At 35.9% G+C, this 19,284-nt stretch overlaps 1 protein-coding gene across 2 annotated transcripts; it reads right to left on the bottom strand.

The window, feature by feature from the left end:
• Positions 1-151: 151 nt before the first annotated feature.
• LOC116164697 (glucose dehydrogenase [FAD, quinone]-like) lies at positions 152-5,780 on the bottom strand. Of its 2 annotated transcripts, none has more exons than XM_031478898.1 (2): positions 5,463-5,780; positions 152-1,885 (listed from the first exon to the last, which is right to left on the bottom strand). In XM_031478898.1, the coding sequence occupies exons 1-2, from the start codon at positions 5,778-5,780 to the stop codon at positions 254-256; spliced, it is 1,950 nt and encodes a 649-aa protein (XP_031334758.1). In that variant the 3' UTR covers positions 152-253. The 2 variants fall into 2 exon arrangements, with proteins under 2 accessions (XP_031334758.1, XP_031334759.1); XM_031478899.1 differs by having other exon boundaries at positions 152-1,872; positions 5,463-5,514.
• Between the last annotated feature and the right edge of the window lie 13,504 nt (positions 5,781-19,284).

The raw sequence follows: 19,284 nt of genomic DNA, 5'->3' as shown, positions 1-19,284 counted from the left end.
TGCTCGTGCAAATCAATGAGTAGGTACGTATTGGGAGGCGTTTAAAGTGATTGAAAACCCTCACCCTGACCTCACGAGCTTTCAAGCATAGAATTGCATAGCATTTTATTAAGAAAAGTAATTTGTATTACAATAAGAATGAATGTTAAACAAACTATTATAAAAATAATGGCACATACCCTCACGTGAACAGAGTATGCGAATGGCATGACAGTGAAAAGAAAGTAAAAACGATACGTTTTTCCAAGTTCCCCTAACCACCATATGGAAATTCTTCTGCGGTTAAGGCATTCCCTTTAAGCCACCGTACTTTAATATAATCACTACCTTTTTCCCCTATCATTATAGTAGGTGCATTGGTATTACCCCTGGGAATCTTTGGCATTATGGAAGCATCAATAACACGTAAATTTTTAATGCCCCTCACTTTCAGTCTAGGATCGACAACAGACGTTTTATCATTCTTGTGACCCATTTTACACGTTCCAACCGGATGAAAAATTGTAGTTGTATATGACATCGCGACGCAACTCCAATACGCGTCGCTGGGGAATTTAAATTTACGGCACGCAGGCAGTGGAGTGTTTACTAGTTGTATATGTAATTTCTTAAATGTTTTCGTATGCAAGAGGTTCAGACTTTGTTTAACTCCTTCGACAATTCTTAATAAATCTACTTCTTCTTTAAATGTGTTCGCATGTATTAAGGGTGGGCCGAATATTGGATCCGTACTGTTGAGCTCAATGTATCCGCGACTTTGTGGCGATAACAATATAGGACGTACCATTAACCCATCGTAATAGGCCAAAGGAACTACATTTGTTTGTGCAGTTAAAATGGGGTCGCTAAAAAAGTTTTTGATGTTAGTTGCGTCGAAGGAATACTGTATGTCGGGCTTATTGGAACTTTTTTCATATTTAGTTTGTACCATAGCGCTTATTTGCAGTGGCCCTGTTCCAGATAATGAGCCTCTCCGCGTCTTTTTATAGTAGTAGACATCAGAAGTCATCTTTTTATCGTCCACTATCGTGGCACTGTGATTTGTAAGCGCAAATGCTACGCCATCTATCGTGGTGTGATCCTGTAAATTTTCTCCAACTGGTAGGTCTTGAATAATTTCAATTTTATGACGAAGTAGACGAGCCGAAGGCCCAATTCCGCTAAGCATAAGAATCTTGGGGCTATTAATCGCTCCTGCTGAGAGTATAACTTCCTTTTTGGCAAACGCTCTTTGCACATATCCATTGGAGTAGTATTCAACACCGAAAGCTTTTTTAGTTTTATGATCTATAAGCACTCGGGCCACATGCGCATTAGTGGTGACGACGAGATTCTCTCGTTTTTTTCGGATTGGTCGTATAAATGCACCATTAGTACTGTGTCTTTCCCCATCCTTTACAGTGGCTTGAACCAGGGAGACCCCGATTACATCCTCGGAATTTTGGTCTACTTCATCCAACCCCAACTCTTTAAACGCATCAATGATGTGAATCACATTCTCATCTTGATATGGAAACACCTCCACGCTTTGATAGCCCTTAGTTCCGTGGTAAAACAGGTCCACGTGACCCTTGTTTTTGTTATGCTCGGATTTGAGGAAGTAAGGCAAGACATCTCGGTAGCTCCATCCGTGGTTGCCCATGGCCTCCCACTCGTCGTAGTCCTCGGGATGGCCACGTATGTAGATCATGTAGTTGATCGTTGATGAACCTCCCATTACCTTTCCGCGAGCCCAATAACATTGTCCTTGCGGTCGGGCCAGGCAACTGTGCGGTGATGGCTGGGTGAGATAAGCCCAATCGATACTCGATCTTTGAAGTAGTGGCGCGAAAGATGGAACCTCTGCTACTTCCGGTTCTTCACTGCCTGCTTCTAAGAGCAAAACCTGAAATTAATTCACGTAATTAACAGGTGTGACAAAATTGCCCTTTATAAAGCAAACAAAGCAATCCCATTATTTACAAGATTTGCTTTATGCTAATACCCAACAACTTTTATACAGGGTCCGCCAGTAAAACGGGAAGATTTAAGGGCTTGCATCACGCCGCGAAGTGGTAACCTTGCTTAAGGATTGTAGAAGGAAAATTTGTATTCCCTTATTGAGGATCATTTTAAAGAATACTTTGTGATCATTATTCTCTGGCCTTCCTGATATACAGGTTGTTACGTATAAATATGTCAAAAAATTGGGAGGTAGAGGGGACCAAAACAAGCAATTTTTCCAAATAAACCGAGGGTCCAACGCGTTTTGTTTATGAGCCACCCTCAAAAGGTGGTTAAGTTTGAATTACTTCTAGTTTTTTCTCATCAGCAACCGTATAAGCTACAAAGACTGGTGGCACGTCTTTGAATAGGTTTTTGGAATGTAAACTCATACAAAAATGTTTAAGGAATTCAAAGGGCGCGTGACACCCAGCAGTGTTGGAGACTAGGATATTTGTAGGTTTTTGGTATTTTTTCAACCGCTCATCCGAAATTTGAGGGGGATATACGATTCCAGTCACAAATACCGAGTTCATACCAATGCCGAGCGAGCCGAATTGTTCTTTTGTACTGTCTATAGAAATATTTTCTACTTTCTATTCATTACTGTCTCTGGAATTGCGGAAGACAACTAATTACCATTGTAATATATCTAATTTTACTATAAAATAATTTTAATACAAAAATAATACCTAATATATAACAAATGGTTTCCAAACGTTGCAAATTGAAGGTGAAATATACGAGTCAACATTTAAACTCAAAAGTAATTTATAAAAAGGGTCAGAAAAAAATTAGGTAAATATAATTCCGCAGGAATAACGAAATAACGATAAACAAGGTGCATTTAAACGTGAATCTCACGAACTACGACGTAATTAAAATATTACATTTGAATCTGAATTCAGACGGGCGCTTTGTGCTAATAATCTGCAATCAGATAAAGCAACAAAAGAGTGATAGCGCGGCATATAAAGTGGGAGAAAAATCTAACGTTTTCCACGGCCGTCAGATCGAGCAATACTGAAATTGTAATCAACACTTAACAGAAAGCAATAGAATAGTTCAATTTACGTTAGATAGCAAAAGCAAAGTTTTCAAAGGGTCTAGCAGTTCAAATTCTTCGTAGATCGGTGTTTTACAAAAGGATGTCGATGTAGATAGCCATATTCAGCATGACAACCAGTACCAGGAAGAAAAGGGAATGAGGATAGAAGAAAAAGTATCTAAGAGAAAATACGTGTTGAAATAATGGCGAGTCATACAGCCAATACAAATCCTTTTTCAAGTAAACATAAGTCAAGTAAAGTAAAGGAGCAACGCCCACGCGAAGAAATAAGGAAGGTCAAAAATACAAAAATACAGAAAGGTACATTCGGATGACATCTAGCAGGTGAATACGAAACACTAAGGAATGAAAACTTTACCAACTACAGCCAAGTTTGTAACGTTTTCTTTTCTCATTCCCTTAGTTCATTATTTATGTTATTATTGATTTCTTATTACAATAGTTCTTGTTTTGCCGTCAGAGGTCGTCCAGAGTTCTCTTTAATTCTTTTCGGCGCACGCACTTCTTTGTATAAAACCATACAACCAACACCACTATAGTTGTTACTTAACATTTTGGTCTGCATTTTGGGGTTTATTGCGGCTGTATAAGTGTAATCAAACTTCTCTTATTATTTTGCTTTTGACATTTACGTTGACGATATTTGCGGATATATTTCACAAGTTCTAAGGCCGGTTTCGGTATGCACAAAAAATTACGCATTACCTTTTGGCTTTAACTAATCGTTTTAGGATTCTTACTTCTGGCTTACTTATTTGTTTATGTAACATAATTTATTAGGTATACCCTTAACTTGAGCGATTTCGCTGTTATACCCTTTCTTCCTCAAAATTTGAATGTTTTTCGAATTTTTTTAGAGAGAAACTAAATCGCATCGGGGGTTTAATTTTGAATTGAGCCATAGGCTAAGACCTCTTTTACTTTCACATAATTTTTTTTGGTACTTTATCGAAAAAATAAAACGTATAATTGACCTTCGCCAAATGTTATGTTTTTTTTTATAATTTCAAATGGCACCAGCTTAGACAAATTATAGTTCTGAATAGCTGAAACTACAAAATTTGCACTGATACCAAAAACCACTCATTCCATGAGAAAATTTCAAAGAATAAAGGCGAAATGGCAGTTTGCGGTCACTCCACCTCTCACCCTTGAATCCAACTTACTATGGACGGACAATGGATGAAGAACAGTAACAAAGGGTTGATTCAAGTGAGAATTCCCTTTCATTCGCAATTTAATGAGTGGTGTTTTTCGACACCGTGAACTTTGACCTTCGGTATTTAAAGTGACAGGGGTGCGCTTCTGATACCCCAGGTGTTATGGTACTAGAATCACTTGTATAATCATGGGTGTATCTTAATTAAAGATCCCAGTCTCATTTGGTGACCGAATTAAAATAATTTTTTGAAACTACTTCGGGATCATGTCCAATTTTTTTAGTAAAATCATTATTTATTCACAAATTTCTCCATGGAAATGGCATAACATGTTATACTGATGAACAGAATCCTGCCGTTCTCTTCAGACATTAGCCAATTTCTTCTAAGAAATAGCAAAATACAGTGCTTCGATGGATAGAATCGACATGTTAATTACGTTAGTTAACCTTCGAATTCGGACACAAATTAATTATTAATGAATAATTTTTTTATTCAAGGCCTCAGTTAGAGGCATGGCATGGAATGCATTTAAATGGTTCATATACTTTGGTACATGATTTTTATTCCCCTAAATGATCTCATTTTGTTTTCTAATTTATTGCATTTGCGCACATGCAAATAAAAATTGGATTGTTAACATTGATATTATGTCAGACATATGGTATAAATTGCTAAATTAAGGGAAATAGTGCGTGAAACGCGACCTTTACATTGTTCGTTTGTAAGGCTATGCTACGTAAGGCAGTTTTCGTAACAGCAATCGATTACAATGTATTGCATCTAATAATCCACTTTCAATTGCTTTTTATCTGTGAAATATCATGCACACACAATTGAATTCCCAATAAATTTACGTTCAGTCATGCAATACAAAGTTAGTTTGGTAGACGTTTTTAAAGTACGAGATCGTGCCAGGCGAATAATGTAACTGATAAATTTATTCAGTCCGCAGTATAAGAATAACAAATCATTCTACTTCTACACTCGAACGGGTTTACCTACCGTTGTCTCTTACTTAATTTCTTTATAAAATGGTAAAATCAATTTTTGCGGTTACGCTTGATACAAGACGAGGCACCTCTTTCTCGTTCTAATGAGACCACGAAGTTTACTTTCTACACGAAAAACTGCTTCCCTGAACCTACTGCAAAAGGACTTTTTTCCCCTTATACTGCAAGGTATGAGTTAAAACGCAACAAAGATGTTATAAATCTGTCTTGAGCAAATAAGCTAAATAAGGCACTTACTCGCCATTCCGGCACTTCTGATAAACGGTTCGCAACAACACATCCAGCACTTCCAGCACCGACCACTATAAAATCGTATTCCTTATCTTTCCTTCTCTTTTCCAACTTTTCTGGCGTTTCATGGTATTCGCTGCCAAAATCGCTGTCGAAAATAAATCGCGAAAATTCGTAATAATTATCACTTTTCGTGGACGAGTCACGTGACTTTCCAAATAGGCTAACTACTAAATTGAGAAAAATCAAACTGGAGGGTGCACACGTCGTAACTGTTGTATGAACGCGACATACTTCCGATAAATCTGGTGGCGTCCAAGACATTCTAACACTAAGTACGCGAAATATAATTTAGACTGGGCAAGTAAGAGTAATTATTGCACGTTCAGCATTTGAAAGTTGACCGAATTTAAGAAACAACCCTCCCAATTTCAATATGCCAGCATTCATTTACGCTAAATTTGAATGAACAATACAAGTGTATCATAACTTATGATTATTACCAGTAATTTGTATTTATACTTATTTACTCTTATGTAATTCGGATGCTGTCTCATTCATACTAGGTATGTAGAGTATACAAAATCTCCGGAATGAGTGCGATTTGTAAAATGCCGGCTTTCCCATTGCGGTTGTTTTCACTAAAGAGCAAGAGCAACTCGCAATGGGAATACCACATCTTTTCTGCATACCATACGTTAAATATCACTTCTTTCTCTTAATACCGATGGATTTCAAAATCAATTTGACATTGAAATACAAATCGTTATTGAAAATAGTTACACTTAAATCCACGAAAGGTGGGCCCTGCGTAACTAGCTTGTTAATTAATTTCCTACTATGTATTTCAAATTGTTACCATCTCTTTCTCGCTCATGTGTTGATATGTGATAGATAATAAAGAATTTGTTTGAAATTGGTTAAAAAACTAGTGACGCAGGGCTCACCTTTCATGAATTCAACTGTGAAAGGTAACTATCGCAATAAAATCGTAATCTCCTCTTCAGAATATTATGCCCCCTGTTTTGAAACTTCGTAATTTAACTCTAAAAGAAAAGGAAACAAGGAACCCAAACTAAACCACTCGCTAGTTCGATGGCTTGACGAGACCAAAATACTTGTACATATTCCGATCCACGATCGACTGCGGTTATTACGTGTACTTAGCAATCCTTGAAGGAGAAAGCACACTCGCATTTATATAGCAATAAAATCAAGTCGATCGTGTATTAATAGGTTAGTTAATAACTCACGAATTAAAGAAATGGACATTGGTACCATCCCTTGAAGAGGAATTATTCACTAATTAAAAACTTGATTGATTAAATAACAGATAAGTTAACGCTTGAAAGTTAAATCGGTTGAAACTTCAAAGTCGTGAAAAGAACATACGAGATAACAAAGTTTTAAATTCAAATTATGGCATCCAGGAGAAAAGTGTATCTAGATTCAAACCAATGCGAGATCACACTAAATTCGGTTAATCGTTAGAAATAATACTTAAACATTTTTTTAAATTAGACTGACATGGATTTTTTGAAAAATGGCTACGACTTGCAAATTTTTAAGTGTAGTCTTAAGGAAAAGAAAACGAAGTGCATAAAGACTGCGCATTAAAAATGGTGCACCAATCGGAGCTCGTTAAACTAAACCAGCTGCGATAGCAGTGGTCCTCAATTAAACATTGCTTATTAACAGGTTGACTACAGATGACTAGTCAAACTAAGATTCAATTTTACGAATTTGCGTTCTATATGGGCTTTATGTTAATGCTATAGTATTGTACTCGGTACCCTTAAGTACTTAAGTACCATTGTAGTGTAGCAGAACCATTAAAAGTAAGGATGCGTAACTTTCAGAATTATTTATTTGCGATTATTCTAAAAATTGTGTGAAAAATTATACAAGCAAGCACTCAAGCCTCACGAATGACCCTTATTAGCCATCGTTGTTACCCCTAAATCCCTTCTACAATAGAAATTATCGCTCATTCGATTACCTAAAATCTAGTAATCTGATCCTAACTCCTTTCCCTCTATTCCTTTCCTTAATAAAACATCCACGATTAACACGAACACACCTGTAAAGTTTCCTTCCAAACAATGACCCTGTTATTAACAATTGTCATTAAATACATCAAACCTATAATTCAACGAATACAATTGTAATCTCAACTCCGGTCCTTTTAAAATTCCTGCAGTAAAGCAACTCGACCCTCTACTAAAACTCCTTTATCTTCTTTCTCCTGTACTTTAACTTGAATCTCTTTTTTATAAATTTCAACTCATTCTTGCCTATAAACTTCCTCAATCTCAACTTCTGCACTGCAACCGCTTCTTTGACTTGTTTCGCTACAATAACGTCAACTTCTTTCTGTATTCCAATCTCTTGCTGCTTAACTTGAACTTCGACAACTTCTTCAACTTCGTCTTGTATAAGATCTTCAACTGCTTCTTCTTGAACTTCAATTTCTTTATCTCCAGCTTCCTGTTTATAATTTTCAACTTCTACTTCTTCTTCTACACCATTTGGCTCTTTTACCTTTTCATTTCCTTCTTCATTGGGTTCCTTGTTACTGTATTCTAAATTATTATCTTTGCTCTTGCACTTCCTTCTGCTCTTCTATGTCACTCTGCACGTGGTTCAATTTCTGGCTCACCTTCTTCCTTCTTCTATGCATACCATCTACTATTTCTCTTATTTCGGCCCTCATTTACGTCATTTTCGTTTCCACCATGTCATGAAATCTCTTCCTTCTCGTCGAGTCCATTTTCTCATCCAATTTCTCATTCTGCATCTCTAATTCCACAAAATTCGCCCCAATTTCTTCACATTTTGCTTATGCTGCAAATCCATTTTGTGAAATACTCTTATTACTTCAGGCCTTTCTCTTATGGCCTTCATGATCTCAGCGATCCATTCTTCCTCGGTCTTCATCTTCATTAAGTGTTGTTTATTCTTTACCAAACGACGTTCTTCTTTATTCAAATCACTTTTTATTAAAAATCTACCTCTAATTAACAGTATCTATCTTTGTAATTAATCTTGCAAGAAATCCTAATTAAATTTAAATAGCAAAAACACACTCTGCAAACAGTTTCTATCCTAGAAATTCCTATAACCCCTTACTTCAACAATGCAAATTTCTTTTCCCTGGAAATTATCATGTCTAGGTACCAAGATAATTTTACCGTACAACCAAAACTACCCTAATTTGAATTTTACGAAATTTCGCATTTCCCTGATCTTCCCCACGTTGGGCGCCAACGGCCAACGTTAAACTTAACGTGCAGGTTATCTGTAGAACACGTGATTTTGCCCATATTAAATAATGCAAAATAATGTTTTTTGGCAGACAACCTGTTCGTTAAGGTTGATTTTTGATAAAGCTAAACCTCCTTCCAAAATCAACATAACTTTCTTTCGTCAACAGACAAACCGCAGCACGTAACTGCATCTATACAGACTATTCTGATTGTGATAAAACTGCTTCTTCAAATAACCAAAAAGGCCAATTACCTTAGGCTGACAAACTTCGTTTATACTTTTAATTTCTTATTTATCAGAACACCAGGTATTACGCAATTAAAAACAATTGTAAAATAAAAAAGACATTAAAATAACAAATTCTAAAAAAATAAACCAATTCTGTGCTTCTTTGTAATGAAATCCTGCAGATTTTAATGGAATAAAAACATTGGCATATACAGGGGGATCCGTTATTATCTTCGGTATTACGCGCCTAAATAGCAGCCACCTGACGCTTATGCAACAGTTTTCGCGATTACAAAGAACTGTTGTTAAATCCGGTACGTAAGCTTTTACTATCGGAATTCGCGAGGTGTTGAACAGTATTTTTTCTAGAATCTGAAAAGGTCTCCTATTCCGCAATAATATCATAAAAAAACCTCCCATTGTTGTTCGAATCAATTCATTATAACATTTACATTAACTATCATTGTGGTTTGTATGTACCTCCAAACACGAGGATAACCAGAAATCAACAACGTGCAGAACTTTTTCCATCAATTGAATTTCGACGATGAATATTTGTGATGTAAAATTGAAATTCTGTTTGAATTTAGAAACCAATGTTCAGGTAATTGAAAAAAAAGTCTTGAACCAATAATAGTCAGATTTCATGTAGAGCTAGGTACCCAAATGACAAATCATATTTTTTAACAAAATTGCGAGTTTACATAGAAACCCAAAAACTTGGTTTTGAGCAAGACAAGTTGAGCCCCTTGCAGCACTATAATTCGTAAGCGAAATTGGATTGTAAACAATTCTGCATATGAACGACAAGCCTCTTTGCTTCTAAACCTTATCGTTGATACGATATGAAATCAAAAGGATACTTACACGTATAGTCCTACGTTAATTTTGAACAATTCAAATATGCCCCATAGTGCCCCTTCACACTAGAGGCTACGGGACGCAGTGCATCGCCCAGTGTGAAGGGGCACATAACTTGTGGAATGTTTCCAAGCCTACAGACAGGTGGGGGGGGGGGGAGATCAAATGCGCATTACACCACAGTAAGATCATGAATTCATAGTATCAGGACAGGAAAGGAAAGTAAAATATAATAAAATATATAAAACTCTGACCAATGAACCAACGGGAGTAAAATAGACTGTGCTGCACGGTCTGGAACATTGAAAAGGGACGGTTAAACCTGGGTATTTATCTACTCCGTAAGGAAAAATTGGAGAAAGTGACACATCAGCCAATGAGATAACAGATTAGGTAAAATGAATCGTTCAACGTAAAACTTATGAAAATCTCATTTATTAATCACGCATAGTTATTTCTAAGTGCATGCTGTAATAGCCCTACTATTACCGTCTCACGTCTCTGATTTATAAAAAATAAATCTACATAAATAAACCGATTATATTGAAAAAAATAAAATAAATCCAAATTCCACTGCACTCACAATTGATTTCCTTTTTTATATTAAATCTTAATTACTCAATTACTTACTAGTCCAGTCAAATAAGAAAAAATAAAAACATTAATCGGTAAAGATCTGAATTTTGGTACCCATGTTCATTAGTGTTCCCTATTGGACATACTAAAAGTCCCCGTCAAAATCTGTTGCGCTCGAGGCGCCATCCTAGAAAAAAGGAGCACTTCTTCAGTTTCTTGCCTATATATCGGCAACAATTATTGATACGGAAAAATAGTTCAGATAAAAAATATAGTTCATTAAATTGCCCACAAAAAAGCATATTAACATTTTTTTGTATGCCCAATACTTTAGCTATAATCCGACATCGAATAGGGAATCAAGTATCCTGAGCTCTCGAAACAGTCGCGCAGATATTTTTTTACAACTTATTACAAATCATTAAATTCATTGAAAATTCTACCAGTATTTCTTATATATGCGAAGTCGTCGCACTCAAGCTTGGTATGAGACACGTTTAAAGGTTTCTCATAAAACTCTTTCTCAATAGAACTTTCATCTTCAATGTGAGCACTGAGTGTGGACTGGGAGCCTTCAGTGCAGTCCGAACAGGGTCAAGGTAATTCTGAAGGTCTGATAACGATGTCGGTTTTAATATCTCTCACTAGCAGGCACGTTATACTTATGCAGATAAGGGCGTTCTTCAGCTTCAGAAATCATTTCGTTGCTCCAACACATTTTCGCTTACCTTTTTGAAAAAAACATGATGTATCATCAAACATTATGTCATTGCTAGAATGCTTTATCGCACGACGATTCTGTTCATTTTTTGGCTCTGTTACAGCTATCGGTGTAGTAAAAAAGACGGCCTCCTTCATAACTACGATACGGGGCCTAACCGCGTTCTGACGTATTCCATCTGAGATTACATGTAAAGTACTGGAGATATAAAAAAAATGTAAATACTCTTTTTTATAGGGAATTTAGTAAACTATATCTTTCATGTAAACTATTTCTTCGTGTCAGTAATAATTGCCGAGATATGGGCAAAAAACTGGAAAAGTGTACCGTTTTTCCAAGATGGCGTCTCGAGCGCAACAGATTTTGACAGGGACTTTTAGTATGTTCATTAGAAAGTCCCAATAAATGTGTATACCAAAATTCAGATCTTTACCAATTAATGTTTTTATTTGTCCAAAATTGCGCTAATTTGACTGGACTATAAATCTTAATTACTCAATTACTTACATCTATCCTGAATCTGAATAATATTTAAAGTTACTTAATATAACACTTAATTAAATACCTACAGCACTGAATAATCTTCTAACTTCTAACTTATATTTATCCTATCTATATAAAACCACTCGGCAAAAACAATTATAAAATGACAAAATAAAAATTTTATATGAATAAATTTCTAAGTAAATAACTTTTCATAAAAATAACTTACAATTTAGACAGTAGTATTCTTCCCCTTTTTAGATGGTGGGTATTGTAGTGGAGCATGATTTAGATTATTCTCAATCTTCGCCTATTAAATCCAATCGCGTAATCCCAATTGAACAACAATTTCTTAGCGCGCTTTTCGTACTTTAGGTATAATTTCTGAACGGAAGTCTTTCAATCGCACGTTAAACTAAACTGCAGTTACTCAATGATTAATATTTTCCGAACAATTCACTATTCCAGAACGACCAACTTGTTCTTGGTTAAAAAATACGATTTTTTAATTAATACGCGCAACAAATTTTATTTGGTTTGGGCCTTTTTACTTAAATGGCCCGTTTCCGCGATGACACTCGCCCGTGCGAATATCTACGAAAAAACTTTATAAGTGGTGGCCGCGTTTTCCGCGGCGGTACCACGCTCCGCGTGAATATCTACGCAAAAAGCTCCCAAATTTCTGATCATTTTGGTTTTTATATCGCGAGTAAACCAACGCCCGTAATTAACGCTCCCATCAAGTTTCCGGAAATAAACAAACTCATAATTTTTTAGCCTCGCTGTTTTATTACATATTTTTCTTAGAATCTATTGCGTCTTTTAACCGGTGACCTTTTTTAAATCACGTACTAATCGTTAACTCGCCCAAAATAGGAAGTCCAAAACCAATAACTCATCTTATATTTCACGATATTTGAACCTTAATTACATCGAAAAAAAAATGTTGGTTAATTTTAATGAACATTACAAACTTCACAGAAATCTGAATCATCGATACGCATTTCTACACGAATATAATTTTGAAATCCACAAATTTAACAAACTTCCGTTACAATGCAAATAATAATGAACGTGACAATATGATGAATAATATAATAAAATTCTTGTAAATATGGCAATGTATATGAAATGGAGGGGTCTTTTGGAGGGTTCTCATCGGTCCTTCATGAATCCTCAGGATGTGGTGCGAAGGGGAGGTCTTACACAAAATCTTTGTGTCACTCCCCAACGGCGGTACTATTTCAATAAATGGGGAATATTTGCTTATATCATAATTGGCGTTCAATTTACGTCTGAAATGAATGAGTACTGAGTAGGGGCATGTTACTTGCTGTGGAGTGGATGCCGCGATTATTGCACTCCAGTGATTCCAAGAGATGTAGGTTGTACAATGCAAGCTTTGCTGTAGAAAAATGTTTCTTTTTTTGTTTGAGATCAATGTAAGCTACACAGTATATGGTTGAAAGGGTTTATTTGAATACTAGTATTATTATGGCGTCAGAACATCAAGATCTAATTTATTAGGTTTCTATTGGAACATAATTCTCTGGTAACTTAAATAATATACATTTTTCTTGTATTTGATTTAGCTACTTTGCGTACGTAATTTCGAAGTTTCGTTCATATACGATTATAAAGTTGAAGATAATTTTAGTCTGCGAACGCATTGTATGCATGGTTTTTTAGTGTTTTTCTTTAAAAAGTTTCAAACGGATGTAATTTTATCTTGGCATATGCTTTCGTTTATCTCCCTACGATGCTCGCAAACTTTCTAATTTTGAGTTTTTCATTAAACTTACGGGCGAAATCAGTTGCTGCATTTCATGAATACTGCAAATTAGTATTGCCACGGATTGCAGTAAAAATTGAAAAACTTGGCGTTGAAAATTTTGCTGAAAAACTATATTAAAATTCCGCAAATGTTTCCGTTATGAAATAACCTGTCTTTGTGGCAAGACTGCAGAAGTTGAGGTATTTACTTTAATTCGAATATTTCAAAGGTAAAATCCAGCAAGCAGACTGTTTGTCGTGTCTGGCTACTGATTACATTTACTCGGGTGTTTTGTGCTCCTCAAACAAATTTAAGAGTTTAACAATGGGGACATTTTTTCTGTCCCGAAATAATCAGTTTAGTTGAAGTAAATAACGATATCCTGAAAGACTGTTCTAAAACTCAATTAAGGATATACATGGCAGTAACCGATAGCTTAAATAATCGAGTGTTTTGACATACAATTCTGAACAATACCGCAGTATAAATAACGATGTGAAGGTATATTTTAATGAATGTTAACCTTCATAAGTCTTGATACAATGATGAGTAAACAAGCGGACGAAATAAGAGCATAGTCGCCCCATATAGATTAGTTCCATCGAAATAGTGCATAATTACTTTGTCTTTCGTGTCACGTATATATTTACAGAAACCACTATACTGATACAATGCAAAATTAATTATAAAGTTCTATAGTAATGTAATGTGTGCAATAAAAAGGCCATTTTGCAAAAGTAAATAAAAAAGAGAGATAAACGACAGGGGGTGCTGATTTTGGCTGGACCGTGGCATCGGTCTAAGCTATAAAAGGACCATAAATGCAATTTCGTCGAAGTCAATCGTGAATCCTAACGTTTCCTGTGTAAAGGCATGGGATCGCGCGTGATCGTAATACTAACGGGACAGTATAAGACAAGAGCATGGGGACTACAGCGGGAACTTCCGTTCTGTTTATCGAGGAATTGATGAAGAAATCATTTATCAAATTAAAGCCAGTGTATCCTTTCTATAGTAATTGTAACCAACCGTGTCTGGTGTGTATCAAAGCGTAATGGCTCGGAAGGGAACAAGAATAATTAGATTTTTATGTGGTTCAATTTCAGGAACTTAATTAAGAAAATATTATAAGCAAGAATGCTTTCATTCTATAAGACGACCCTTCATTATGGTGTTGAACATAATGAAGTTGACTCCTTTACGTGTTAGAAAGAGTGAAGCATTAAATGTGATTTAAAAACACTTCACTTGTTTGGGATCTGAGATATTGGTCGCAGAATTGATGCATCAAATTTAATTCGATCTCTTAGTTTCTTCTACCCCTCAACAATTGTATGGAATTCGAGAATATAATTAATATCGATATTAATAAGATTGATACAAATATATATACAAAATAGACTATAATCTACTTATGATAGAACAGGAGTTAAAAGGTCAATTGGAACAGGTTCAGTTATGATAATGACATCAAACCAACTCATAAAAACTGAATAGAATGATCCCGTGAATAGCATAAAAAATAAAACCATGTGCTGTCACAATGGGCCTTAAGTCACCATTCCAACAGGCTTCCCTTCTATGCACTAAAATTTTTAGGAATCAGATCAATACATTTTCCAGATTCCAAATAGCTCTAATTGGGGTAACTGGATATGATCCAGATCCCCAACATGTCAAGAGATTCGCAATGCATTAATAAAACAAGGCTCTGCCAAATTAAACGACGCAGAAAAGATGGGCTGCATTTCCATCGCGGCTTAATAAATTCCACTAATCAAAAAATTCACTGGAAAACGGACCCTCTAAATTTCGACACCCAATAGGATTTTTATGATATGCAATGCCTAAATCTCGATTGTAAAAGCACAATTATTTTTCTTTTTAAATAAAATTCGTTTATGAACTCGGATAGGAGAAGTCAGTAAAGTTAGCCATTTTGCAGTTCAATATTAAATAACGAAAGTCTTCTAACTGAGTTAAATATGTAGACAATAAATTAAACCAAAAATTGAAACTTAGAATTTTTATGCTCTCTCGTTGTACACCTCCGACATTCGCTAAAAAACAAAATCCTACTAATGACTCGAAATTAGCAATTTATGTGACTTTATGAGGTAAATCTTGGCACAAATAGAAAAAATCTGAGAACTCTCTCTGGGTCGTACAATGGATTCAAATACATACGCAATTAATTCAATGACACTTTCAATAAATTATTCCAAAACATATACGTAATAAATTATCAAGAAAAACCTTAAATAAAGAGGGACAGCCTGTTGCATTTACCACACACGGAGGTGGTCGCTATAAATAAAGTCTTAAAATTACTTACCGTTTTCTCTTAAGAATTCATTCAATCTGGTCCAAACAACGGTTTTCCGATATTCAGGCGCATATAGCACTAACACAAAAACAGTCTTCAGAAAACTTCAGTTCTTTTCTATTACACTGAACTCAATCACCCAAGATGGTTTATTGAATTATTAGACTAAATTTCCTTCTTCTGGCTATTCAGGCGGGAAACATTTTTAACTTTTGCTGATAAATGAACGTTCTAGAAAACGGTTTCATTATGCAGTAGAACTGATTTTACAAAATCAACGTAACGAATTTAAACTTAGCTGCATTCGCACAGATTATTCTGATTGCGACATTGCGTCTTCAAATATTCAAAAAGGCCCAATTATTTGATGTAATTAGCGTACATTCATGTACATGTACGTACTACACGCTCTTTTCCCATCGTGAGATGAACAGTATACGGCGAGACAGCCGTCTTATTTGTCCTATTTAAAAGAACACCACTTCCACAAAACCATCCGCCAATTTTAACTGCAACCCCAATAAGGAGCGATTGAGAACAAACCAATTATGTGCTTATTCGTAATGAAATCTCCGGATTTAAATTAAATTAAAACATTCGCATGTACAGGATGACCCGTTTGGTATTATTATAGCCAAAATAACCACAACAGTATGTTATGTTTATAAACTTATCACCTCGATGGCGGACAGTTCACATTTGCTGAGCATACTGAAATTTTACTGCACAACGGAAAGTACGCAAACATTTTTATACAATGTGCGACAGAAAAATGTGCCCGATTTCAGTGGGTTGTAGCACGGGGTGAGATCTACATGAGCGGAGAGTGAGAGCCATTTCAGTTGAGAACATGGGCTGGCCGGGTGGGTATCGAGCATTCGTTGTGGAAGAATTTATTCGAAATGGTCTTTCGCGCACGGTCGTCACGACCCAGTTTCGAATAATAAAAAAATACACAATTTGTTGTCAAACTTCCGGGAAACAGGTCCACCTTTGAAAAAAAAATTTCCGCGAACGCTGTTTTCATCTGCTCAGACGAGGCAAAGTTCCACCTTTTAGGCGCTGTTAACAAGCAAAATTATCGGTATTCGTGTAACGAAAACCCTCGCGAACTTCTCCAAATACCACTCCACGCCCCAAAAGTAAATGTCTGGTGCTACATTTTCGACATGGCCCGCAAGATTATGGTAAGCTTCCGAGAAAGGCTCCGACAATGGTGGTTGTCACTTGAGTAATATCATCTTCAACCACATTAAGGTAAAGTGGTGTAACGATAGATATTCCTGATTTACATTCTGCTTAAGCAACTATTTTTTTGTTTCTCCGACCGAGGTCGTGCAAAGTTCTCTCTAATTCTTTTCAGCTCACGCACTTGTTTGTACAACACCAGATTCTGTGCCATTATCCGATATCGAGACCCGATTTGTCTACGTTACTTTCTGATTGCTACGAAGATTCATTTTTGTTAGTTTTTTTACATTGTGTCCTTCAGATTAGCTGTGTTACACGAGATATTTAGCTACCTTTGCTTTGTAAATTAGTTTTGAAGCTACCGAGACCTTGTCCGAAACGAATTTTTTCATACTACCTGATTTACGTTTTCAAATAATTAGATTTAGTTATTTGTGCATCGTAAAGTATTTTTCTTGAATTTAACGTCACGCTTATGCTCTCATATCCAAATTTGTACGAGAAATCCGTAGTGGAGGCAAAATGTTGCTTTTGCCTCCAGACAATTCGATGATCATCTCGATCCACGGAAACCGAAGGACAGAGTGCACTAACATACATAAAAGGAAAAATTACATTAGCGAATTTTATCCAAAGGGCAACATATTTTCATTCGAATTTTCTGGGTGAAAATTATCGTTACCAAACTAAACGAGTGAAACACTTAATGCGGCAATATCAAAGTTTGTTTTAGTTGTAGACGCATTTATGTCGAGACCTTTTCGATATGGTAATGTGAAATGTGCTATACAGAGAGATTTCGTTGTTTAATAAAAAAAGATAGACGCATTGTACCTGACCGGCGGCGCCTTCAGAGACCCGGCCATAACATGTAAACAATCCTTTTTATAGCCTTATCTGCTACAATCCTTTAGATGCGTTTGAAACCCAATGTTCACAGTTGTATAAAATAGGATAGAGAAAATACGCGATGACAACAAAATGATACAGCTACTTTTCCATAATAAATAAACCAAAAATCTTACTTGGGACCTAGGGTCCATTGTGTAAATTTAATTTACCAAATGTAAAATTTGTTTATTTAGGATCTATTTGCTATCTTGCATCTGGTTTAGAATACAGGCCCGTCTCGGATATGCAAAATTATGTACGGCCGCACGTTTCACAGAGACATATACCGGCCCTTCTCAAGTTTACTTCGTAAACAACCTCCTTAGCTCAACGGACATTTGGAAGTATAATAATGTTCCCCTTTACGGGAAAGAACACAGCAACTTTAGGTAAGTAATTGTAAAACTGTTGAGCTCGAAAACTTTCTCTTCATTTCTTAACGCGAAACCGATATTAGTCCAACTAGAAAGCTAATCTAATACGGCGATAAATTATTTCGCGGTCAATTAGGTTTACCGTACATTACAAAAAAACATATTAATGGAAGACTACAGTCGATTAAGTTAGAAACTTACAAAAGTGCTAAATTACTTCTGGGACTATGTACGCCTCGTTGAAACTTATTGCATTAAATTTCTTTCGACAATTAATACTAATTTCTAGTCGGGCAACAAATTATTGGATGACTTTTTTATTCTGTATACGACCATTGAATAAAAACACTATTTTATTCAATGATACGACTCACTGGACAGTTTTGTCAGTATTTTTTGTATCTGAAAATGAATGAACTTAACTTAGAGCGTCGGCCGTGTGGTTATTATGTTCCTCACTAAAGAGGGAAGTGTTGCGAAAGTTATCCATGAATGACTGACCCAGGTGTACGGTACTATAATGGTTTTCAAGCAAAATTTTGGTCGGAACAATTTCCATCGGGTCGAGGGTTAATTCAGGACGACCGAAGATCAGGAGGATCGGTTGAGGCAAGGACTGAAGATAGAGGTCTACTGCGAGAAGGTTGCAAGAGTTTATTGTTCTAAAATCTGGTTTGTCGTCTAAAATTTACAATTGCCACCTAATATGAATGTTATGCAATTTAAAAAAAATAGGTATATGCAATTATATACTGTATCGATTCGATTAATGTAAAGTACTAATTCGGAAACATCAACATCGTTCTGTGGCTCAGGACTCAGGAGTAAACAGTAAGTAATCTGACGTATTTTGTATAGAATTGCACAGAAATAATTTTTGAACAAATAAACCGCCACGTACATTATTAACGAGCTCCTAGCGAGTTTATAATTTTGCGGTGTCTGTCCGTCTATCCGTCCGTTAGCAGGATATCTCGATAACGAATGGACCGATTAAGATAAAATTTAGTAGGTGGATTCTTTATCAAATTTGTAGATCGGAGTTCGTGAATTGGCAATGTAGCCCAAAAAATAAGGAAGGCCCTTTTGACATCTCCGTGAGTTATGAACCGAATTGCATGAAATTCAATATACGT

Source organism: Photinus pyralis, unplaced genomic scaffold (genome assembly GCF_008802855.1).
Source record: "Photinus pyralis isolate 1611_PpyrPB1 unplaced genomic scaffold, Ppyr1.3 Ppyr1.4_LG2, whole genome shotgun sequence".
Lineage (NCBI taxonomy): Eukaryota > Metazoa > Arthropoda > Insecta > Coleoptera > Lampyridae > Photinus > Photinus pyralis.
The sequence above is the reverse complement of the archived record's forward strand: the minus strand, read 5'-3'. Positions and strand labels throughout refer to the sequence as shown.